This window comes from Pseudopodoces humilis, chromosome 16 (genome assembly GCF_049639895.1).
Source record: "Pseudopodoces humilis isolate 2021_Gansu_Grassland_sample_001 chromosome 16, ASM4963989v1, whole genome shotgun sequence".
Lineage (NCBI taxonomy): Eukaryota > Metazoa > Chordata > Aves > Passeriformes > Paridae > Pseudopodoces > Pseudopodoces humilis.
Window position 1 is genome coordinate 18,462,499 of NC_142215.1, and position 25,002 is coordinate 18,487,500.

Genomic DNA, 25,002 nt, shown 5'->3' on the forward strand with positions numbered 1-25,002 from the left:
AGCTCCCTTCTTGCGGGGAGCAGGTGGTGACAGGCGGGATTCGGGACAGCTCCAGCGACACCTGGGACGGGAGATCCCGTGAGATCCCGTCAGAACCCAGCCTGCAAGTGCCGTGGTTCCACCCAGCCCCCGCGGACCCAGCTCCGAACTGGGAGCTCAGGGCCCCTGCAAGGACAAACTCCAACCTCTGGGAATATCTGGGAATTCTTTAAGCTCAGGGAGCCAGCTGGGGGCACAAAGCAGGCGTGGGGGTCACGGTGTGAAGAGGTAGAAGTTTATTGGAATATAAACATTCAGATAACCTGTAAGATAGAAAAAAACCAACAACAACATATACAGACACTTGTTGGAAGGAGACGTTGAGGTATTTATCCACCGCCTAGGCTATCACGTTTGTTTTTATTTACTTATTTATTATTTTTTTTTTTCTTTTAAATAGGTAAGAAAACTAGTTAGCAAGGCTGCTGCAGCTGGTTGGGGAGAACATCTGATCGCAGTCTCCCCTGGGAACGCTCGCGTTCGCCGCGGGAGCCTCCCCTCATCCCACCCTCCGCGCCTTCCCCGCAGCCCCGGGAGCGGGCTCGGCTCGCTTTTCCCCCCTGGAAGCGCCGGGGGAGGGAGCAAGCTGGGTTTGTTTTTTTTTTTGGCTGGTGTGTGGAGCTGGGGGAGGATGGAGCGACGCTGCAAAGCGGGAGCTGTGCCCTCGGGAACGTCCTGCAGGCAGCATCAAACCCTGAGAACCGCGCGGGGCTGCGGCCCCCGCCCAGCCTCCCCCGCTCTCTGCTGGTTTCCAGCACCCCCAACCCAAAGCCTGGCAGCTCAGCAGGAGACCCGCAGCTCAGGCTGCCAGGGCCAAAGCCAGGCCGAGGGAAAGGGTTAACTCTTCACAGTCTGCATGGTCCTTGTCACCCTGGGCTGGGAAAAGGACCGGTTTATTGTTGCAGCTTATTTAACTGAGGTATCTGTTAGGCTTTCCAGACCTGATTCTTTCCCTGAATTGGATACAAAACAATCTGTTAGTCCCTGGCTAGTTCCAGTCTAGGTTGAGTAAAGCTTATAAACATTAATACTCTAGTAGTGTCCAAGCAATTCAGTGATTCGAGTGCCTTTCTGTGCAAGAAAACACAACGTTAGCAAGTGAGACAAAGCAACCCCACCCCGGAGCAGCCTCTGCTCCCCGGGGCTGGGGAGCAGAGCAGGGGGAAAAGCAGAAAGTGCCCCAGTCCCACTCAGAGGAAACAGCCCCAACCCCACCCCCGAATAAAATAAAAAACAAACGAACAAACAAAAAAAAACAACCAAAAGGAAAAAAAAAAATAGAAATCATCTGATAGAGTCCCAGAGGCTGCAAAATCCTCCGGGAGTCTGCGAGGAGGAAATGCCAGGGAGGCTGCAGGGTCAGCCTGGCTCCCCCAGGCACAGGGAGGGCACCGGGAACAGCAGCATCCCTTCAGGACATGTGCATTCCCAGCTCCTCGCGGGGCAGGATAACCCCAGCACGCCGGGGGAAGCAGCACCAGCACAGAGCCCAGAGCTGGGGAAAGCCAGGACAAGGCACAGATCCCTTTTTGGCCCCGTTTTCCCACCGGACACAGGTCCTGGGATGGTGCTGGAGCTCAGCTCCTGGAGGGTGGGGAAGCCACTGCTCCTCTGCTCAGCCTTTCTGAACTCCCTGTCTTTGGTGATCCGTTTAGAAGTGAACACAAATAAAAGCAAACACAAAGTCAGCAAACCCACCTAACGAAAACCCCCAAGCGATAGGATATGCCAATACTTCCTGAAGAGGTAAAAAAAAAAACAACCAACCCAACACAAACAAAACCAACCCAACAAGTACATATCTGAGGTATTTCATCTGCTCAAAAAAACCTGACTTGGGCCTGGAGCACGGGAGGGACGTCACCAGGGCAGGAGGGATGGCAGGGACGTCACCAGGGGCACGGGGAAGGACGGGGACAGCACGAGGCCACCGGAGCAGCTGATTCACAGAGCAGGGAACTCCGGCTCTGCTTCCAGCCTGGGGTGCCAGGGCTGGGAAGGGCTGGGTTCCCTGTGCTATGCCTCTCCCTGGGGAGCAGAAGGTTTCCCCTGCTGGGGTACAATCGGAGGGGGGGGTCTGTTCAGAGCCCCAGATCCCCACATTGACCACAGCCAGGTGCCCGGCTGGATGCCAGCAGCACCCCTGAGCTCAGCCTGGCAGAGCTCCCAGAGCTGCTCTAGGGAGCCTGGGCCAGCCCAGGGCCGGCACACGGAGCCCCAGCAGCGTGCCCAGGCTGTGTCACTGCTCAGGGGACACGGGACACTCAGGGGTGACACAGAGCCCCAGCAGCGTGCCCAGGCTGTGTCACTGCTCAGGGGACACAGGACACTCAGGGGTGACACAGAGCCCCAGCAGCGTGCCCAGGCTGTCTGTGTCACTGCTCAGGGGACACAGGACACTCAGGGGTGACACAGAGCTCCAGCAGCGTGCCCAGGCTGTCTGTGTCACTGCTCAGGGGACACAGGACACTCAGGGGTGCTCAGGGCTCCAGGGGGGAGCTGGCACCAGCCAGAGCAGCTGATGGTGCCAAAACCCTGGAGAGGAACAGGAGGGAGGCTCAGGAGCCACAGCAGGAAGGAGCACAAGCAGATTGCCATGGGAGGACAGGGCCAGGCACCCCTGGCTCTCAGGATTGTCAAAACACGGAGCCGTGGCTGGGAAAAGCCCTGGCGGTTCCAGCACAACTGGGGTGCCCAGCCCAGCCCCGGCCCTTTCCCTGCCCTGGTGACGTCCCGGCCACGCCTGGAGCCCATCCCTGATTGAGAAACGCCAGGTGTGCCCCCTCCAGGGCAGGGGAACACCACAAACCCTGGGAGGAGGAGGAGGAGGAGGAAACAAAGAGCAAACGGGTGGAAGGAAAGGGTGGGGGAAACAAAGCAAAAAAAGGCCGGACAAAGAGACAATGAAGGAAAACTCGCTGGCATGGGAAGGTTTCACCACCACCACCACCACCACCACCACCACCATCATCATCCTCCTGTTGCTGGCCAGCCACGAGAGCAGGTTCCTTGAGGTGAGGTATCTGTGTGCCCGGGGCAGTGCCCGTCAGAGGGACCAGCTGGTGGAGGGCTCTGTGCCGGGCGTGCCCCGCGATGAGGTAGGGCTGGGGGAGCAGTGGGAGCTGCTGCTGCTGCTGCTGCTGCTGCTGCTGCACGAGCTCTGCGTTCCCGAGCCGGCCAGGAGCTGCACCACGGGCTTCTGGGCAAACAGCACCCCTGTGGGCACAGGGCGGCTCAGCCTGGCACGGGGAGGGCTCTCCCACCACCATGGCCAGGCTGGCTCCACAGCGCTCGTGCCTGCTGCTGGAGCCACACAACAGATCCCAAAGGGCTCCTGCCCTCGGACAGAAGGGGTTATCCCCTCGGGTCAGGGCCAGGCAGAGCCAGGCCTCCCACTTGGGATTTGCCCGAGGATGCGCGGGCGTGACGTGGAGAAGGGAGCTGCTCCAGCGGGGACAGTTCCTGCTGGGACAGCCCAGCACAGCTCCTCCTCAGGAGAACAGGGATAATGCTCCTTCCTACTAACACTTCCACGGAGATTCCAACCCCCTGCCCTCGGATTTTATAGCACAAGCACCGCGGCAAAGGCGCTCATCCCGCCCAGCCCAGCGAACAAGAATCACCTCCTGCTGCCACCTGGCAGTGACCACCCCCATCCCACCCATTCCTGTTCCCAGGGGGGCTCTCCCATTCCCAGGGGATCTCTCCCATTCCCAGCAGAGCTCTCCCATTCCCAGCAGAGCTCTCCCATTCCCAGGGGATCTCTCCCATTCCCAGGGGATCTCTCCCATTCCCAGGGGGGCTCTCCCATTCCCAGCAGAGCTCTCCCATTCCCAGGGGATCTCTCCCATTCCCAGGGGATCTCTCCCATTCCCAGGGGATCTCTCCCATTCCCAGGGGATCTCTCCCATTCCCAGGGGATCTCTCCCATTCCCAGGGGATCTCTCACCAGCGTAGGTGGTGCCGTTGATCTCCACGGACATGTTGATGCTGCCGATGCCATTGTGGGACAGGTTCAGCGCCGCCGAGTCGCCCTTGTCTGGTGCCAGGGAGGGAGGGAGGCAGAGTTAGGGGGCATGGACCCCATCCCCTCCACCCCCAGAGGTGAACACTGCCCCCCTGCTGCCCCCTCTTAGGGCAGGATGTGCCCACCCAGCGCCCTCATTCCCCGATCCCTGCCAGTGCCGGGGCTGGATGGGGCTCCTGGCATATGGGAAACGTCCCTGCCCATGGCTTTGAGGTCCCTCCCAACCCAAACCCATTCCCTGACCAGGCTACAAAGGTGTTGAAACGCTTTGGTGAGGCTGGGAGAGGAGTTTGGAAATCTTTCCCAGCAGGAATTCCCTCCCCAGGAAGGGCTGGGAGCGCAGGAGACAAGCCCCGATTTCACTCTCAGCTGGATTTCGCTGGATGTGCTCGGACTGCAGCAGCTCCAGCGGCCGCTGGAGGGAGGGAAAACCCAGGGACACTCCATGAAAATCGGGATTTTCTTCCATTTCCTCAGCCTGGGGAGTGATGGGCATGGAAACAACAAGAAACTCTTCCAGGAGCTCCTGAATCTCCACGAGAGTGAGCCTGGATTTTGGGATTGCTCCTCCACGGAGGGCAGCAAGGCCTCCCCCACCAAAAACCCCACATTATTAATGCTGAACCTCAAGGTTGTCATCAAGCCATGCTGGGTATACCCAAACCACCTCTCTGAGCAGCTCCCAGAGCTCCATCTGATTTTATGTGGGGAAAAGGAGGGCACAGAACACAGGACAGCCCTGCCAGAGGAGGGAATCCAGCCCTGAATCCTCAGGGCTCAGCCTGTTCCTGTCTGCAGGGACCGCAACCGCTCTCAGTGTCTGGGCTTTGGGAGTTCAGGAAAGACGGAATGAACACTCCTGGATAAAATTTGTATTCCCTTTCCCTGGCTCTTCTGGTTTCCATGTGAAATTCAGGTGGATGCAGAGCTGCCAGGAGCTGCTGCTGCTGCTGTGGAAGAGGAACCTGCTTTGACCTTCCCCACCCCTATTTGTGGCCAAGCACCTCAAAGCAGCACTGCTGGAGCAAGAACAGCTCCTCCCTTCCTCCCCAGCCCTGCCAAACTTCACCAGCTCGGAGCTCTGGCAACGTGGCAAAGGTCCTCATGGATTTGGAGGAAATGGAATTGGAGGAAATGGATTAGGAGGAAATGGATTAGGAGGAAATGGATTAGGAGGAAATGGATTAGGAGGAAATGGATTTGAAAGAAATGGATTTGGAGGAAATGGATTTGGAGGAAATGGATTTGGAGGAAATGGATTAGGAGGAAATGGATTAGGAGGAAATGGATTTGAAAGAAATGGATTTGGAGGAAATGGATTAGGAGGAAATGGATTTGAAGGATTTTTCCAGCAGGAAAACCCAACACAAGCCCGTGCTCTAACAGCTCTGTGCCATGCTCTGCCTGGGCCCCCAGAGGTGTGTGACATTCCAGGCCGGGAGCCTTTCCCTCCCCGCTGCTTCCCGAGGATTTCTGTGCCTGACCTTTCCCGTTGATTTTGATCTTCATGGGGATCTGCCGGGCCACGCTGAACAGGTTGCGCTGCAGCGCCTGCTGCACCAGCCGCTGCTCCTCCTCCGACATCCGCGCCGCCTTCTTCTCCGGGGGCTCTCCCGCCTCCAGCCGCTCCCTCAGCTGCTCCAGGGTGGCCGTCCTGGCCGCCACGGCGCCCTGCTGCCCGCCCAGGCTCACGGGCACGGCCATGCGGCTCGGCATGGACACGGTCAGCGGCACGCTGTCACCTGCCCGAGGAGAGCTGGCTCAGCCACGGGATGTTCGCGACCCCCTGCTCCCACACTCCGAGGCGGAAACCACCGCCGACCGCCCAGCAAACCACCGCCAACCACCCAGCAAACCACCGCCGACCGCCCAGCAAACCACCGCCGACCGCCCAGCAAACCACCGCCGACCGCCCAGCAAACCACCGCCGACCGCCCAGCAAACCACCACGGACGCGCCGCTGACCTTTCCTGACGGCCGGAGACACGCGGGGGTTGCCGGTGCCGCTGCCCGGCGCCATGCCGATGATGGGGAAGCGGATTTTGGGGGGGGACAGCAGGGAAGGAGGCGCTGGCGCCGAGGGCGAGTAGCTGAACAGGGAGGAGCTGTAGCTGGGCCGCCGGCCCTCGCGCCGGTTGCCGTCGATGGCGGCCTGGAGCTCGGCCGGGGAGCTCAGCGACTTCTTCTCGCACTCGTAGGCGTAGAGGTACTTCATGTACCTGGGGAGAGGGACAGAGATCACGGCACGTGCTGCTGGCCGAGGGAAAAATCCTCGATAAACCACCCAGAATTCACTCACAAGTGAAATATCCTCGAAAAACCACACAGAATTCACTCACAACTGAAATATCCTCGATAAACCACCCAGAATTCCCTCACAAGTGAAATATCCTCGATAAACCACCCAGAATTCCCTCAGAACTGAAATACCCTCGATAAACCACCCAGAATTCACTCACAGCTGAAATATCCTCGATAAACCACACAGAAATCACTCACAAGTGAAATATTGTCTATAAATCATCCAGAATTCCCTCACAACTGAAATATCCTCGATAAACCACACAGAATTCACTCACAAGTGAAATACCCTCGATAAACCACCCAGAATTCCCTCAGAACTGAAATATCCGCGATAAACCACCCAGAATTCCCTCACAACTGAAATATCCTCGATAAACCACACAGAAATCACTCACAACTGAAATATCCTCGAAAAACCACCCAGAATTCCCTCACAAGTGAAATATCTTCCATAAACCACCCAGAATTCCCTCACAACTGAAATATCCTCGATAAAACACCCAGAATTCCCTCACAACTGAGATCCAGAACTCCCTCACAACTGAGATATCCTCAAAGAATCATCCAAAATAGCATCAAAACTGAAATATCTTTGATAAACCACTCAGAATTCCCTCACAACTGAAATATTGTCTATAAATCATCCAGAATTCCCTCACAACTGAAATATCCTCAATAAATCGTCCAGATTTCACTCGCAACTGAAATATCCTCGATAAACCACCCAGAATTCACTCGCAACTGAAATATCCTCGATAAACCACCCAGAATTCCCTCACAAGTGAAATATCCTCGAAAAACCACCCAGAATTCCCTCAGAACTGAAATATTGTCTATAAATAATCCAGAATTCCCTCAGAACTGAAATATCCTCGATAAACCACCCAGAATTCCCTCACAAGTGAAATATCTTCCATAAACCACCCAGAATTCCCTCACAACTGAAATATCCTCGATAAATCACCCAGAATTCCCTCACAACTGAAATATCCTCGATAAATCACCCAGAATTCCCTCACAACTGAAATATCCTCGATAAATCACCCAGAATTCACTCACAAGTGAAATATCCTCGAAAAACCACACAGAATTCACTCACAAGTGAAATATCCTTGATAAACCACCCAGAACTCCCTCACAACTGAAATATTCTCTGTATTGTCTATTCCTTCATTGCTAAGGCACAGTTTCACCCCGTTCAATTTTACAATTTCACTTCTACTTGTCCTTTTTACCCTCCTTATCCCACTTTTCCTTCCCCATCCCCGCGCTGCAGGCGAGGTACCCAATCCTCAAAGGAAGGAGGTGCTGAATTGCCAGGCATTGAACCAGCAGGAGGAGATAAAAGGTGTGGATGGCAATTCCCTGTGGGAGCTCGTTATTCCCAACTCACTGCGTGCGCAGGGTGAAGGCAGCGCTGGTGATGGAGGTGGGCAGGTTAAGGCCTTTGGTGATCTCCCTCCAGATCTTCTTGTTGATGATCTCCACCAGCCCACCCTTCTCGGTCACCAGCTTGTAGAGCATGTAGAGATCCAGGATCTGCTTGGCCATGATGGGGATCCGGTTGATGGGAGTTCCTGCCGGGAACAAAAGAACAAGGAGCATGGAGAGGATGGAATCAGGGAGGGGAGGAGGCCGAGGGCACGGGCAGCTTGGGGGGGATCCATCTCTGTCCTAATGGGAAATTCAGGGAATTTCAAGTAAATGACGCAGGGAAGAGCAGCCAAAGGGCACGGCCCTTCCATGGAAAATCCTTTCCTGTGGGCAAAGGGAATTACCAGACCAATAAAAACTGGAATAGGAAGAAGGGAAGTTGGGACTATTGAATGAGAGGCACAAAGGAATCAGTTTTATGAGCTCAGGGTTAAAATCCTCGGATAAAAATCCTGCCTGTGCTCCCTCATCCCCCAGGACGTGCCGCGCTGTTTGCCTGGGAACAGCAGAACCACGGGAATCACCGCCGGAGAACATCTGTCCCCCATGGAGACACAATTTCATCCTCCCTCACATGTGCAACGCTTGGAACAACCTGGAGAGGTAAATCAAGGCTGCTCCTTCCACAGAGCCTCCAGCTTTTCCCCAAACACGCTCCCAATTAATTCCCTGACGAGGCCACGGCAGCTCTGGGCATCCCAAAGCCAGGTCCTGCTCCATCCTCCCCGCATTTTGGGTTAATGCGGAGGAAAATCTGATTTTTAACCCGTCAGCGCCCCTTTGGCACCTCCTGGAAGTGCTAACGCCCAAACCGAGGAGGTTTAGGCGTGGAGAGGAAGAGGGAATTAAAAAAAGCTGAAGTGGCAGAGCTTTTATTTGGCCTGGGAAACTGTGTCCTGGATCAAAGGGCCGCCTGGGCCAGGGCAGCATCCTGTCCCCACAATGGGCAGCCCCAGCCTGGCAGGAAGGCTCGGGAGGGGGCAGGGGACAATTGTGGAGTCCCCAGGCGCCGGGGGAGAATGGTGCCAGCCCCAGCTCCCCGTTTATGGCCCTTATAAACGGGTTTATTCCGTGCCATGAAAGGAGCCCGGCCCTGCAGATGTCCTGCTCAGACATCCAAGGGGGATTTTTTTCCCCCCCCTCCTGCCTTTTCTTCGGGAAGCCTGTGAGGCATTATTAGCTGGTGGTGCCAATTCCCACAGGTTAACGAGATGCTGGATAAAACAGCCCATTTTTGCAGCCCCCCCTGCAGATTCAAAGCGTTCAGGAGCGGTTTGATCAGGTTTGGATCAATTCACATCAATCCCACCCTCCTCCCTTCTCCTTTCCCTGCCCACCGAGCGGATCCCACAGCCTGCAGCACATTTCAGGGGCACAGATCCCTCAGGGAGCACAGAGGGAATTCCAAGCCCTCCAAACTCTCTGTGGCTCCATCCCTCCCGCATGAAAAATCCTGGATTTGCTCCGTTTTTTTTTCCTGAGGCTCCATTTGGTCTCGGGGCGCTGGGAGCAGGGTGACAGCGCCACGGCATCCACGGAACACTGGGAATCAGGGAAATGATCAAGTTACCTCGAGCTGTCACTCATCACCTGAGTCACACCAGCAGGGAAAACATGGAAATACTTCCAGAACACGCCAAAATTCCCCTTTTTTCATTAATTAGAGCAGCAAAGCCTTTGCTGGGCTGGAGGAGGATGAAGCCCCTCTCCCCTGCAGCCAAAGCCACCCAATCCAATTTAGGGAATAGCATTAACTTGTCCAGAAGGGACTTTCAGCCAGCTCTCATCCAGATGGAGAGTGAAAGGGAAGGGCCATGGATAAAGCTCTCAGCAGAAACTGTGAACAAATATCTGCTTTTTAATACCCTGCGTTTCCCCCAGACACGCTTCTACCCTTCTGCAGGTTTCACCAGCTCAGCAGCTGGGAAAATACAGAAATTCTCAATCCAGATATTCCTGGGAGAGGCACAAACATCCCCTGCATCGGCGGGGAAAAAAGGGGGAAGCATTTCCAGGGAGCTGCTCCCAGCTGGAGCAGGAGCAGCGATGGGGTGTGACCTCCCTGAACCACCTCAGCACCCCCTGGACGCCTTCCCTCCCTCAGCTTTGCTTTTAAACGGGACCAAAAGTGGCCCGAAATTTCATTTATGAACTCGGCTAAACTGAAATTTAGCTAGAAACGTGCATTTCTCAACTCGGCTAAACAGGGATTTCGACAGAAACACGCATTTATCAACTCAGCTAAATGTGTTTACACAGAGAACATAAATTTATCCACTGAGTTTTTATCTGAGTTTGGTTTTTTTCCCCCCAAATAAAATCTCTGTGTCCAGCTTTACAGCAGGGAGGGAATGGCTCCCAGGAGCCGGGATAATTCCATTTTCCATGCGTTCCTTCGGCACCGCCCCGCGGATCCAGCAGAGAGGGAGTCGGGGTCCGGCCCCGGCGCATTCCCGGTGTTTTCCAGAGGGATGCGGCGCCCTCTCCTCCCCCAGCCCTGCCCGGGGAAGGCGAGAAAGGAAAGGTTTTTATTGGAAACTCCCAGAGCCGCGACAGGAAAGGCTGAAAGCCGAGAGCCCGGCGGATCCTGTGCCGGGCAGGGCTGTCAGGGGCCATGATGGATTACTGTCATCTGGCAGCACCAGGATTAATGATCCCGGGGTCAGGGGGCAGAATTCCAGAGGGAAAGGTCAGCAGCCGGGGGCACGGCCCAAGACTTGTTGCCTTTTGATGGCAAACTCATTTTACTGTACCTCCAAGCCTCCCGCCCCGAGCCCCGCCCAGCTCCCAGCGGCTGAGGAAGATCCTCCTCTCCCAGCTGCCCTGGAAAACAACTTTTCCTGCCTTTTAGCAGCTCCCTAACTTGGCCGGTCGCAGCCAAACGAGGGGCAGGAGGAGCCTGTTCCCACTGGAAAAGGGGAGATGCAGATAAGTGTGGAAAGGGAAAGTGGAGTTGTCCCATGGAGAGGGAGGAGATTTTGGGATGCTACGTCCCCAGAGGAGCTGGATTCACATTGTCTGGAGATCCCAGGGGATTGGGATCTGTGCCTGCTCCCATCCTACCCCCACTTCCAGGAGTTTAAACACAAGGAATGGTGGATTCCCTGCTGGGCTGGGAAGGAGCTGAAGGAGCAGGAATGGTTTGGGTTGGGAAGGAGCTGAAGGAGCAGGAATGGTTTGGGTTGGGAAGGAGCTGGAGAACCATGGAATGGTTTGGGTTCAGAAGGAGCTGGAGAACCATGGAATGGTTTGGGTTCAGAAGGAGCTGGAGAACCATGGAATGGTTTGGGTTCAGAAGGAGCTGGAGAACCATGGAATGGTTTGGGTTGAGAAGGAGCTGGAGAACCATGGAATGGTTTGGGTTCAGAAGGAGCTGGAGAACCATGGAATGGTTTGGGTTCAGAAGGAGCTGGTTTTCTGAGGAGAAAGGTGGCCATGATCTGGATTTCAGGAATCAAGGGTTTCCCCAGAGGAAGGCTGACTGGAGCCATAAACATTTCTGGCCTTTCAGGGAATGTCTCCCCTTCCAAAGCCTCTTCTGTTCCAGGCAGACGGATCGGGAGCCTCGGGGGCTTCCCCAGCGAGACCTCAGCGGCCCCTCTGCGCCACGCTTGGAAAACCTGCTGGATTTGCAGCCTCCCGGAGCTCCTGAAGGGGCTGAGGGAGCTGGGAGCCCCAGGAAAGCCTGGAATGGCTGGGTTTACACGCGGGAAGCAGCTCCTGGGGAAGGGGATTGACCTTGGACCGTCCTCTCCCTCCCATCCAACACCACCCCAGGCCTTTGCTCTCCTCTTCTTCACCCTCCCGTAGCCAAACCTGAGAGTCAGACCCTGACTGAGGGAAAACTGCCCCAAAATAACTGCCCCCACCCCTCAAAACAAAGCCCCTGAGGCTTTGAGCCGAATTCCAGGGAATTTCAGGAGTTTGCTTGGCCTCCGTGCTGGAGATTCCCAGGGCTTGTCCTGCACAAAGGGCACTTAATCACACCCAGCCCTGCTTTCCCAACCACCTCCCACCTTTCCCTATCCAATTTCCCTGCCCAACTGCCCAAGTTTCACAGGCAAGGAACAAAGGAGGTGAGAATCCCGAGTGCTTGGACATTGGAATCCAGCTGAAACGTGTCCCAGAGTGAAAAACCAGGCAGGGAAAAGACATTTTTAAGCCACAATCTGGAGCAGGTACATAAAAAAAGCTGCTCTTCCCACTCCAAATATGTTGGGAGGAGATGCTGGAAGGGGCAGCCAGAAGGAACAGGTTTTCCCCAGGAAGCTGGGAAAGTCCACAGGGATTTAAAACAATATGGAGCCAAATCTCCAGAACAGAACTCGGTATTTCTTTCGAGGGAGAAGCGGTAATTCCGTGGGGTGTGGGAATTCCCAGCCAAGCAGAAGGAAATCAACTCAGCCCCCACGCTGCCTCAGCTCCTGGTTTGCCCAAATCCCTCTCCAAGGACAAATCCTGGCTGGATCAGGGGGTCAGACTGAGCTTTATGGGGTTTGGTTCTCCAGAGTTGGGATAAAAAGGAACAGGGATCCCAAGGAGAGCTGCAATCCCTGATCCTGGAATGGGGATCCCATGGAATGGGGATCCTGGAATGGGGATCCCAAGGAGAGCTGCAATCCCTGATCCTGGAATGGGGATCCCATGGAATGGGGATCCTGGAATGGGGATCCCAAGGAGAGCTGCAATCCCTGATCCTGGAATGGGGATCCCATGGAATGGGGATCCCAAGGAGAGCTGCAATCCCTGGAATGGGGATCCCAAACACCCTTCACCCCAACTAAACCCAAAGCAAAGCTCCTCTAAGCCAGGACCAGACAAACTCCTCATTCTGTTTTCCCGGGAAATTACTTCCAATGTGATTTTCCTTTGGAGCTAAAACAATATTCCCTCTAAACCACTGTTTCCAGCTGCTTAAAGGGATAATTAATGTTTACTTTCCTAGAAAAGGTTGGTTTTTTTTTTTCCCCAGATCTTTCCAAAGGGAAAGTTCCAGGTTTTTTTCCAAATTAGAGGAAAAAACAAATTCTCCTGCCTGCCTGCCAGGAATGTTTTGTTTTATAATAAAAAGGGGGAGAAAGTTTGGGTGTTACTGGAAGGAGCAGCTGCAAACTTCTCCTAAATAATTGGAATTTGCAGGTAAACTACCCCAAAATACCAAATGAGGATCTGCTAGAGGCTTTTGGCCCCCTGGCAAAAAAAAAGGTGGATGAGCAAGGCCTTCCCTGGAGGAGATTCTGGGATGCTGCGTCCCCAGAGGAGCTGGATTCACATTGTCTGGAGATCCCAGGGGATTGGGATCTGTGCCTGCTCCCATCCTACCCCCACTTCCAGGAGTTTAAACACAAGGAATGGTGGATTCCCTGCTGGGCTGGGAAGGAGCTGAAGGAGCAGGAATGGTTTGGGCTGGAGAGGACCCTGAAGGAGCAGGAATGGTTTGGGTTGGGAAGGAGCTGAAGGAGCAGGAATGGTTTGGGTTGGAGAGGACCCTGAAGGAGCAGGAATGGTTTGGGTTGGGAAGGAGCTGAAGGAGCAGGAATGGTTTGGGTTGGAGAGGACCCTGAAGAACCATCCAGTTCCACAGCAGGGACACCTCCCACCATCCCAGGCTGCTCCAGCCTGGCCTTGGGCACTTCCAGGGATGGGGCAACCTGGGCTAACACCAACTGTGGTGGCTCCAAGTGCCACCAGAGCCCTGGGAGGAGGGGAAGGGACAACAGGGACACGTGTCCTGCTCCGCCCCAGCCTCGCTGTCGCCGCTCCCTTCCCGGGGCACATCCCAGGAACAAAACCCCAAGGGGCCACTCCAGCCTCCCTTTCCCAGCCCATTCCCACTGCTCCAGGTTTTTTGGGATCCAGGCAGCTCCTCAACCTGGGATTGGGATTTTAGAAACACTTTGCTCTCAGAGAGGAGCAGATTTGGGGTTTTTTGGGGATTTTAGAAACACTTTGCTCTTGGGAGAGGAGCAGATTTGGGTTTTTTTTGGGGGACAAGGCAGCTTTTCAGGCTGGGATTGGGATTTTAGAAACACTTTGCTCTCAGAGAGGGGCAGATTTGGGTATTTTTTGGGATTTTAGAAGCACTTTGCTCTCAGAGAGGAGCAGATTTGGGTTTTTTTGGGGATTTTAGAAGCACTTTGCTCTCAGAGAGGAGCAGATTTGGGGTTTTTGGGACAAGGCAGCTCCTCAGCCTGGCATTGCGATGTTTGTCAGCACACAGTGAGAAGTGATGCCTGAATCCTTATGGTTATCCCTGGATGGGCTGAGCAGCTCCCAAAAAAACCCCACAGAGGGATTTCCACCTACTCCCTGCCCCCCAAAACCCTGGGAAGAGCAGGAATGGGAAAAAAACGGGTGCACAGCTGCTAAAAAATATTCCCTTTGCAGGACTGGCACAGCAGTTGGGATTAGGGATGGAGGAGAAACCACCTCCTGCAGCTCTACCCACACTCTGCCCAGTTTTCCCACTCTTCCCATCAACCTGGAGAAACTGGGCTGGCTGAATTCCATAAATCCAAACATTCCTGGCCTCTCTGAGCTCTTTCCCCCCCAGATGCAGCAGCAGGCAGGAAAACAAGGGAGTCTCCAGCTGATGGAAAGCTGCACTCCTCCAGCTGGTGAGCGGCCCAGCCCCAACCCTGGGAGTGTTAATTATCAATAATTAACGGGGAAGAGGAAGCAGGAGCTGGAGCACGGGGTGGATTTCCAGGCCCTCTGCAATCCATCCTGCCTCTGCCCTCGAAAGCCAAAAATTCCAGCCAAAAAACCCCTCTCAGCCCGAGTTTAACAACTTGGAGCTGCTGGAGAGGGAAAATCCACGTGGGAAAAAGGCTGTGTTGGATGGATGTTGCTTGGGAAGAGTTCCCAAGTGGCACCCTTGGAGGGACAAGAGGGCACCCCAAACCTTCAGAGGTGCTTCTTTTATCCAACACCACATTTCAGCACAACTTCATTATCAACAGCCTGCACTGAGAGCTGGGTTTGGAAAACTGACAGCCTGGAAATCGCCAGGAAAAGATTCCTGGGATTTTCAGGGTATGGACAACACCAGCACTACACTGGGAGGTGAAGAAATTGAAGTGACAGGGCAGATTTTCCCTACTGCTCCCCCAAGGGAAATGCCCCAAGTGTTTTTAGCTCCTGGATTTGTTATTTCAGCCTCAGGAGGGAGGAATTCCCTTTCCTGCCCCGTTTTACTCATGGAACTCAAGCAAGTGGCACTCACCCCTCTTCTGCATGAAGATGAAGAGGTCATCCAGGAACTCCTTCCGCTCAGGATCGCTGTCCAGTTCGTAGAGCTGCCAAGGGAGGAACGAACCAGAATGAGGGCACAGCTCACAGGGAGACAGAAAATAAAGGAACACTGGCAAAGGAATAAAGGAAGGCAAAGAGGGGAAATGGGGAGAGGCTCCTGAGGGATTTGGTGGTTTGAGGAGTCTCACTCAGCCCCTCAGGGACTCATCCAGGCACAAAGCCTGCCATCCTAAAGGGATTCCCAGAGCTGGGAAGGATCTCCAAGGTGATCAGATCCGACCCTCAGCTCAGTCAGCAGCGCAGAGCAGCGCTGGAAACTTCCCTGCAGCTCCTCCCTTCCTCCTTTAGGGATTGGCACCTAAGTGCCAAAGCCCTGGGAGGAGGAGATGAAAGGACAGAGCTTCCCTGTGCGCCTGGCAGTGCCTCCAAATAAACCAAAACCCTCCAGAAGTCGGCTCAGAATCCGTTTGCTGCGGGAATCCTTTTTTAGCAGGAGGTTTGAAACGCCCAAATCGTTCGAATGAGGTTCCCCAGGCAGCGTGTCCCTAAAGGAGAGGGGTTTTGGGGGCTGAATTCCTGGGGAGCTCTGGGAAGGGCAGAGCTGCCTTAGTTTAGTTTAAACTGAGCTCCTCCAGCTGCTGTGACACATCCAAATCCACGAGCACGGGATTCCAGAGGGAAAACGTTCAAACCCCAGCTGGAGCAAAACCCAGACTCGAGTTTTTAAATTTTCTGGTTGTTAATTCAAACTCTACCCCAGAGCAAACCGGCCCCAAATCCCAGGACAAAGCAGTTTTCCCCACCAATTCCCTCCAGGCAGGGCTCTGCCATGGATCAGGAGGAGAATTCCCCAAATTCCCCCTTCCCAAAGTACCCAGACAGACCTTGGCAAAGTCTCGGGAGATTTCTCTGCCCCGGCATCCGTCGCCTTCGTCGCTCCAGGTCACGCTGCCGTTCTGCGGAGGGAAAAGCAGCGAAGGAGGGAAGGGTTCCCAAGGAAAGGCTCCAGAAGGTTCCAACACATGGATTTTTAGGCACAAACACATGGAAAAGCAGCTGCTGGCTTAGCCCGAGGTGACAGGAGAGGTGGAGGGGGGCATTTGAGGGAATTTCCTGGGATCTCTCACACAAAATGGGAACTGGAATTTCACCCCCCAGGCACATTCCCTCCCATCCTGAAGAGCAGGATGCCAGCTCCTTCTCCTCTGTGGCTCTGCTGGAATGAGACCCAGCTCCTAAAGAGGCGCTGCTTTTCCTCCCTGTGTCCATCATTTTTTCCAAGGGCACACCCCAGATCCCCCCGGTGAAAGGCGTTAGCCTCCCTTCCCATCCTCCAGGTGACACACCTGGAAGAGCCCTGCCATCGTCCCCACGCTTCCCTGGAAAACCAGGAGCAGAAGGAGGGGAATAATCCCTCTGGAGAGCTGCTTGGTACCCTGACTCCCAGGAGGATGTGGATTTTCCCCCCTCCCCAAGAAATGGAAAGCTCGGCTTTGCTGGCTTAAGGCTCGTTAGAAGGATTAATCTGATTAGACCCTATTCCACTTGGGAAATCACCACCCTGGAATGGTCTCCGAGGGCTGGACACCAGCAGCTCCAGCTGGATGGGAGGCCAGGATGATCCTGAAATAAATCCAGGCACCAACTCCGTAAAGTCCTGCGTGTGCTGGAAAAAGGAAGGAGGAGCCAAATCCACCCAGACAAACATGGAGAGCAAAGCTGCCAGCACCCCCAAAAGCACCCCCTGGGAATTCCTCCCTGGGAATCCTGGAGTGGCTCCAGCACCCCAAATCCCCGAGTCACCTGGCTGGGAGACACACACTGAATCAGGAAGATGAACAGCTGGGCCATGGCTCCATGCCCGATCCCGAGACCCGGAGTGAGCTCCCTAATGCCCGCTGATTTGGTTTGAGCCAGTAATTCCTGCTGGAAAGTCAATTACCCCATCAACTGAGAGATATTTAATGGGGGATTATTGCCACTTCTGTTCTGTCAGCTGTTTGCAGCGGAGGATCAATTCCCAGCCCTCTCCAGGCAGGGATGCGGGGTCTGCTCGCAGGAGGACCCATCCCAATGTCCTTTCTCCTGGAGCCTCTCTCCCTCTCCATCCAGCAGAGATTAAACCCACAGATTTCTGCTCATTATGGAAGCACCCAGCTGCTCCTCAAGCCCTCCTGACTGTTTTCTGGGATCAAATCTGTGGAGCAGCCAGAATCAGACACAGTGGGGGCAGCAGCAACTTCCCATCCTGGACCTTCCACACTCCTGAGGCTCAGGGATTTGGGAAGGTTCAGCTTTCTTTGGCTGCTCCCTTCCCAGGTTTGCTCTTGGATATAAATCCAGAGGGCAGAACTGGGCTTCCAGAGGGAATTCTGGTCACGCTGAGAGCTTATTCCGCTACATTTGAGGGCAGGGATGAGAAAGAAGGAGGCAAATTCCCTCCCGCCAGTGGGTTTGAACTTGGGATAATTCCCAGGGGGAAAACTTTTAAAGGGCTTAAAGACTCGTGAAAAGTTGAACAGAATGCATTTGGCTTGTTCTCTAGGGAATAATAAAAAAATGGGTGATTAGAACAGAATGGGAATGGAATCATTCCATCCCACTTCCCACTGCTCCAGCCTGGGAATCTCAGGAGTGCCTCCTGGGAAAAGGAGCTTAGGGGGAGCTGGAGCCACCAGGGTTTGGCCATATGGCCACCAAAGCAGCAGGGCCAGCTCTCACCTGGCGTGACCCTGGGGGCTCTGGGCAGCCTCAGCACCTCCTCCTGCAGCAGCTGGGAAGGGCTCAGGGACGAGGAGAGGGCTCCTCAGCCCGGGGCATGGAGATGTGGGGCATGGCAGCCCAGCAGCAGGGAATGAAGTGGTGTTGATCCATGGAAAGCCGTATTTATGCACAGAACAGGCCCTTCCCCACTGGTGATCCCGACTCCAGCACAGGGAAATCACCAGAAGTTCTCCAGATGCTCCACAAAATCCCTTCTGCCCAGCAGGAGAGCTCGGGCTCCAGCTTCCCTGCCATTCCTGCTGGGAAAACAGAACTTCCTCCTCTGCAGGGATGGCAGGAGAAGCCCATAAATCCCCGCAGGGCATCAGGGGACCTTGGGAGAAGCCGGGACACCGGGGTCCCCACAAACACTTCCCGCTCTCTCCAGGACAAAACCCGAGGGATAACAACTTGTGCCATCAGATCCAGACTCATTCTGCCCCTCCTCACTTTGGACAGCAGTTTTAGGCCAGGAATCTGCTGGAATACCTGCCTGGGGATGAGGCTGAAGGCCCAAGGAAACCCCTCCCCTGCCCCGTGGGTCGGTCGAGTCAATGAAAAGGGACGGGGGCAGGAGGGGGAGCTGCAATTTCAGGATTATCAGGGAATCCACAGAAATTCCTTCTGTGGGCAGAGTTAAGCCCTAGGAAGTGAAACAGATGCTCCCAGAAAGAAAACTGTTGTAGTACAAAGGCTGATAAGATCAGGGCTGCTGCCCCGAGCTGCGAGTTCTCAGGCAGGGAGAGCCAAGGGGTAATTACTGCCCACACCAGCTCCCCTGGAATGGGAATCAACCCTTCCCTGCCTTCCTAATAACAGAGCTCAATTCAGCTTCAAAGGCAGCCCTCGAAAACATTTTAGTGATTTCAGGAATGGCAGGGAGGATGGGGAAGGGAAGGGCTGAGGTTTAACCGATTAATTGCTTTTTTTCCTTTAATTAAGTTCTCTCCGAGAGCAAACAGGAACCTGCTCCCTCATCCTTGAGGAAAAGCTGGGCTCTCTGAACGCCTCCTGTTCCCAAAGACTCCGAGGAATCAGCCAAAAGCCGAGTGCCAAGACTGATTTGGAGTGAGAAGAGGGATTGTCAGTGCCAGCCCGGAGTCACGGCTTTACCCCGGAGCGAGAAAAACGCGAGGAAACAACACATTCCAGCTCCTCACACCTCCTGTCTCCAGCCTGAATTCCCGGGAACTGGCACTGCAGCAGACAAGCTGCCACTACTCCTATAAATAAGTGTGGCACCTGAACAAACCCCACAAGTCTGCTCCTTTTCCTGCCTCCGGATCCAGCACAGCCCAACTCACCTGTGGAATTCTGCAGGTGAGGAGCTGGGGAATCCTCTGAACCTAAGCCAGGGGTTTCAGGGAGAATCCAAAGCAGAAGAAAAAGCAGGTGTTTGCTCTCAGCTGGCAACGAGGGATCTCCTCCCACCGCAGCATAAAAGGGAAAATACCCCCAAAGGGCCTGAAAATCCAACCTTGGAATAACCACAGGGAGAAATTCCCCTTTTTTCCCCCTCCATCCTGGATTACTGGGTCTCCCCCGAGCAATCCCTGCACTCCAGGCACACACCTGAGGTTATGGAATGCCAGCCACTCGTTCCCCCAGCAAAGGCTCAGTAATTATTTTAAGTAATTATTTTAATCAACAGCCTGACCTCTGGCAAGGTTCAGGTCCCAGCGATTTCTGGGAAGAGCCATCCCCAAAATCCCGGGCACAAACTGCTCCCGGTGAGCGTCCCACTCGCTCAGGCCTGGGAATCTGGGATTTATTCCCACATTCCTGATGCAAACGCCGGTGCTGGTGCTGCAGCAGCCTTGCTGGAGCAGGGGGAAGCAGCATCCAGCCCTGCTCCTGTTTCTCCCTGCTCAGCTTTCCCGGGAATCAGCGGCATTCCCAAGTAACGTGAGCACCCACGGGATGAGGAGCCAGCAGGTGCCCAACCCCTGGAATTAAACCCTCACTTTTCCCCAAAACCAGCCCTTTTCCAGGAGCTGGGATAGGTTTCAGGGCATTCCTGAGGGTTGGAGGAGTCCCTGTGCTGACAGAATTCCCCATCATTCCAAAATCCAGCTCGTTCCCATCCTTTCGCCCGCAGCCTCGCCCTACAATTATTTCCTGGGATGGGACAGAAGTGGCTTCGTTTTCCTGGTGGCTCCCAGATTTCTGCCTGGGAAATCTCCGTGTCCTGGGCAATCCCAGGCTCACAATTCCAAGGGATGCTTTTCCCCAAGGCTTCCAGAAGAACGAGTCACCCCTGAGGGAAGGAAGGAAGTGACTTTCCCCCCCAGTTTCCATGAGCATCCTGCATCCCAGGAATGCTCTCGGAGCAGGGCACAGGACTGGCAAAATAAACTGAAAAAAGAAAAGACTCATCCAAAAATAATTTTGGAAACAAACCGGAGGATCTGATTTATCCTGGATTTTTTCTGCCCATAAAAGACAGAGAGCAAAGGAAAGAGCCCATCCCTTTAAAAGATGCCTGGATATTAAAGATTCCAAGGAATTAAACCCACAGCTCCCCACACAACTCCCTCCCTTTCCTGCCACTCCAGGCCCCCCTGGTTTTATTTCCCAGCTGGGAACTGGGCATCAGCAGCTCCATTTGGATCCCAACCATGGATCCAAGCCAATGGCTGTGCCGGGGACAAATTTTGGGACAGCAGGGCCTTTTCCTGCCACATTTTCCCACTGTTTCCCAGAGCAGAGCTCCACTACTTCCTTCTAACCCGCTCCTGAGCTTGGTGTCCGTGGATTCCTCCCATTCCTGCCTTTCCCAGCAGCAAAAAGTGGTTTTGTTTGAGTTTTTCCTGCTGAACCTTTGGGCACTTTGGGCTGCCGGATTAAAGTGGCCCAGGCACAGGAATAGCCCAGAGCACGTGGAATGATGTTTTATTCCACCTTTTTTTCCTCCTCTTCCACACAAGGCAAGGCCAGCCCTGGACGGTTTCAGGGCCAGTGAGATCTGCAGGGCTCTCACCAGGAACAAAATTTTGTTCTCAAGGAACAAAGCCAGCCCCGGACTAAGCCGAGCTTATTTGGCTTTTTAAATAAATGGATCCCTTAAGACCTGAGCCCTGCCTCCTGTTCCCCACCCAGAGCCCTGAAAGAGGAAGTTTTCACCACTCCCATCCAGTAAATTCCGAGGCCCCTGACTGACAAACCTGCCTTGTTTCCCTGCAGGAGCTTCAGCAATTCCCTCTCCCCCGCCCAGCTCCTTGGAGGAAAACCAGCAGCAAGTGTTTCCCCGGGGTGTTTTACAGCCCAGTTCCCCGAGGAGCTGGGCTGGGAGCTCCCACCTGCTCTGCAGGGACAGATCCCAGCGATCCACTGACATTCCTACTGAGGGAATGATTCCACCATCCCCAGGCTACGAGGAGGGAAACGTGGAATTAACCTCCCACGAGACAGCAGTGGGCTGGCTGGCCCTTTCCTTCCCTTTCCTCTTTCCTTTCCTTCCCTTTCGTCCTCCTCTCCTCTCCTCTCCTCCTTCCCCTTCTGCCTTCCCACACATGGAATATAAAGTGGCTCTGTCTCCCAGGATCAGGGCACATCTCCCTGCCTGCCCATGCCAGCACTCAGAAATTCACAATTCCAGCATCCCAGAAAGGGATCAAGGACAAGAAACAAACACCAGGCTTTTCCCAAAATCCCAGCCCACAAAGGCTCTCACGGAGCAGGGACTCTATCCCAAGCTGGAAATCCTTAAAGCCCTCTGGCTTTGGGAATTCTTTGGGAATCTCTCTATGGAGGAGAGTGCTCCTGAGTGCCCGTGAGGATGGAGGTGGTTTTTTGGGAGCGGGGAATGGCGGCACTGACCTGTTTGAGCTGCTGGTCCAGGCGCCAGCCGGGGCGCCCCGCTGGGGCTCCGGGATGCTTGGCAGAGTCTTTGCCCTGCTCCTCCTCGCCCTGCTGGGCGCCCCGCGGGTGCCCCACGGCCGGCACGGGGCTGGAGCCCGCTCTCTGCTTGGGATGGGCGGCTTTGGGAGCGCGGAAATACTCCAGGGCAGAGCAGCTTTCCTGGCCGGGCACCTCGGCACCGTCCTCCAGCTCGGCGCCGTCTTCTTCTTCATCCTCCTCCTCCTCATCCTCCTCCTCCTCCTCATCTTCCTCGTCCTCAGAGTTCCTGCTGCCGTGCTCCGAGGCCCGGCTGGCCGCGCTGGGGGCTCTGCCCGGGGGGACAGCAGCCGGCACCGGCAGCCGCTGGCCGATGGAGCGGGGCTGGGCAGGGAACGGCGGCGTCGGGAACGGCACCTGCGGCTCCCGGCGGCGCTCCCGGCAATCCATGGGCACCGCCTGCTGCTGCTGCTGCTGCTGCTGCTGCTGCTGCTGCTGCTGCTGCTTCTGCAGCTGCTCCACCACCGCCTGCAGCTTCATCCCGCCGTGCGCATGGCTGGGAGCCCCGGCGGGAGCCGCGCAGGATCTGCCGGGGAGACAAACGGTGCTGAGCCAGAGCGCCCAGCGCTTTCATCTTTTCCCCAGGAAGGGGATGGACGGAGCGCAGAGCCAGGGCTCTTTCCTGTGCAGGAGACCGTGAAACAATCAGCTCCGCGTTTAACAGCCTCGGGCTCCGGCTTCCATTCAATTTTCAGACTGTTTAATTGTATTTTCGAGCCGGGAGCTCGCTCTGCCCCGAAGACACAGTCCCGAATGCCTTTGTGCGGGCACAAGCCTTCCACACTTCCTAAACAACTGCTGTTGGAAGGTCAGGTTTGGGATTTGGTGCTCCTGGAATACTGCCTTAAAAGGAGACAGCCAGGATGAGCTCGACCATATTTATACATTAAAAAATAAATCTATATCCATGCCAAGCAGGGATTTGTCGTGAGGGGCTATCCCTAATTTTTTCTGTGCTCTAAATCCCTGCTGCCTCGTAAAAAATAAATGAATATAATTTTTAAAGAAACAAGTTTAAGCATTATTTTTCCCCAGGGAGACAGAAATGGGAGCACCGAATCCTCGGGATCCCGGAGCTCCCAGCACATCCCAGCTCTGTCCGTGTCCTCCCTCCAATTTTCCCAGCCCGAGGAGCCCGGGGGCTCCCGCAGCTCTCCATTTTTGACCTGCTGAGCCAGCACTCGAGCAAAGCCCGACAGAACAGCCCCGGCTGGAAGCAGAGCTCGGGATAAATCCTGGAAAAGCGACGGCGCCGTTCATCTCCGGCCGCAGTTTGGACTTTGTCCTCCTCGGGGCGGGGGGAAAGGCGATCAAACACATCCCATTTCGGGGTTTTTGGGGGGTATGAAAACACGGCCAGCTCGGGGAAACAAAGGAAAAGCCAACTCCGAACAAGCCCCGAGCCCCTGCCACCTCCCACCGCCCCCGTCTGCAGCCGCACGCATCTTCCTTTACGGAAAGAAGGGATCATTTTGGGGGAAAAAACCACAAAAAACGCGTCTGGAATCAGGCAGGATTCTGCTCTAAAATAACCGAGCACCCACCAGGCAGCAGGATTCCGAGTGAGAGGCAACTTCCAGGATCTGCGGAGCATCCCTAGCTGCGTGCCAAACTCATTTTCCTCCGCTTCCCTGGGTTTGCCCAGCTCCTTTCACCCCGGGAAAACCGAGAAGGAGCAGCCCAGCCCCAAAAAGCGGAGGAGCCCAGCAAACCCGGCTCAGGAGCGGCACAGGATCCCTCCAGGGGAAAACCGGGATTAGGACACAAACACGGCAGCTGAGGCGAGATTTCGGGCAAAGAAAAAAAGAGGCGAATTCGCAGCTTCGGCGCCGGGCTCGGGGTGCCAAGAGCAGCGGGGATAAAAGCAGGAGAGCAGCCCGAATTTGGGAGCCTCTCCACGCCCTCTCCGAGGATGTTTGCTCGCTGCTTTCGGTGGCCCTGCCCTCCTTTTTGTTTTCCCAGCGGCTCCCCCCGGCACTTTTGCCGGTTCTCCGCCGCTTTTTGCGCCTCTTCCCTCACGCCAGGACCGAGCTTCCCCCAGCCCAAACGCCGCTGCGAGCCCTTTCACCCCACAGCCGCTTTATCCGCAGTTTTAATCGGGAAAGAGCTTTTTCCAGCACCGAGGCCCGCTAATGGGTTTGTTAATTAATTAACCGGTCCCGGTTTTACCCGCCCCAAGGGGAATCACCGAGGGCTCCGAGCCTCCCCTCAGGCGGAAACACCGAGGGGCCCCCAAGCGCCCCCCCTCAGCACCGCTCCGCTTCCCCCGCGGCTCCCCCCGTTACCTCCCGTGGCGGGTCCCCGCCGCTCCGTGCGCGGCCGCCTCAGCTCCTCCTTCCTTCCTTCCTTCCTTCCCTCCCTCCTTCCTTCCTTCCTTTTTCCTTTCCTTCCCTTCCTTCCCCCCTCCCGCCCCTTCCTCGCCCGGCCGGAAGCGCCGGAAGCTCCCGCGCCGCTTCCGGGAACGGCCGCAGGGAGGGAAAGCGGCAGCCAATCAGAGAGCGCGCAGCCCACCGGCTTCCGGTTCCGGGTGGGATAAAACTCGCGCGCGGGGCGCGGGCCCGGCAGTCGCGGAGGAGGCGTCGCCGGCGGCTGAGGGATCGTGTGAGGGTGAGCGGGGCCCGGGCACCACCCCCCACCCCCGGCTCCGAGCGGGCCGTCGGGGACAGCATTTCGGGTTCCCCCCCGTGTCTGGTTGGGCTTTGAGGCGTGGCTTAGAAGCCCCTCGGAGAGGGGGTTAGGGTCCCGTTATGTCTGTTCGAGCTCTGAGGGTGGATTTAGGGGGCTTCCCCGTGTCTCTCTGGCCTTTCAGCGTAGGGTTAAGGGTGTCTTAGGGGGCTTTCGAGGCTTCCTGCGTGTGTGTTTGGGTTTTCGGGGCAGAATTTAGGGGGCCTGTCTCTTGGAAAAGGGGTTAGGGTCCCTTGGTGTGTGTTTAGGCCCTCAGGCGGGGCTTAGGCCCCCTTCCATGTCTATTTGCCGTCTTAGGGCAGGGTTAGGTGGCCCCCAAAGTTTATTCGGGTAGGGTTTGAGGTCCCTATTTGGGCCCTTAGGAAGCGTTAGGGATTCCCCGTGTGTAGCTGGGCCCTCAGGGAAGGTTGGGATCCCCTGGTGCTTGGGGTGAAATTTGGGATTCCCCGAGTGTGCTGGAGCCTTTGGGGCAGGCGTGTTTGGGGTCCCCGTGTGTGGGTCTGTCAGGGACGGGGGATGGTGCTTTGTGCTGGGACCTTTATTCCCTCAGCTCTGCGGTACAGGGGGCTGGGCTGTGCAGGGGGGTTCCCTCAGATCCC

The 25,002-nt window shown here is 55.5% G+C and overlaps 2 protein-coding genes across 2 annotated transcripts in view; one reads left to right on the plus strand and one right to left on the minus strand.

Annotated features, from left to right (window-relative positions):
* Nucleotides 1-258: 258 nt before the first annotated feature.
* Nucleotides 259-24,101, minus strand: ARID3B (AT-rich interaction domain 3B). The gene is made up of 9 exons (XM_088063081.1): nucleotides 24,004-24,101; nucleotides 21,641-22,244; nucleotides 15,943-16,014; nucleotides 15,030-15,102; nucleotides 7,764-7,947; nucleotides 6,032-6,285; nucleotides 5,551-5,808; nucleotides 3,989-4,078; nucleotides 259-3,255 (listed from the first exon to the last, which is right to left on the minus strand). The coding sequence occupies exons 2-9, from the start codon at nucleotides 22,196-22,198 to the stop codon at nucleotides 3,086-3,088; spliced, it is 1,659 nt and encodes a 552-aa protein (XP_087919207.1). The 5' UTR covers nucleotides 22,199-22,244; nucleotides 24,004-24,101; the 3' UTR covers nucleotides 259-3,085.
* Nucleotides 24,102-24,235: 134 nt separating this feature from the next.
* Nucleotides 24,236-25,002, plus strand: part of LOC102110255 (actin, cytoplasmic type 5) — a 2,800-nt gene continuing 2,033 nt past the window's right edge. The window contains exon 1 of the mRNA XM_005521369.3: nucleotides 24,236-24,325. The gene's annotated coding sequence lies outside the window, so the exon portion shown is untranslated. The remainder of the gene's footprint in view (nucleotides 24,326-25,002) is intronic.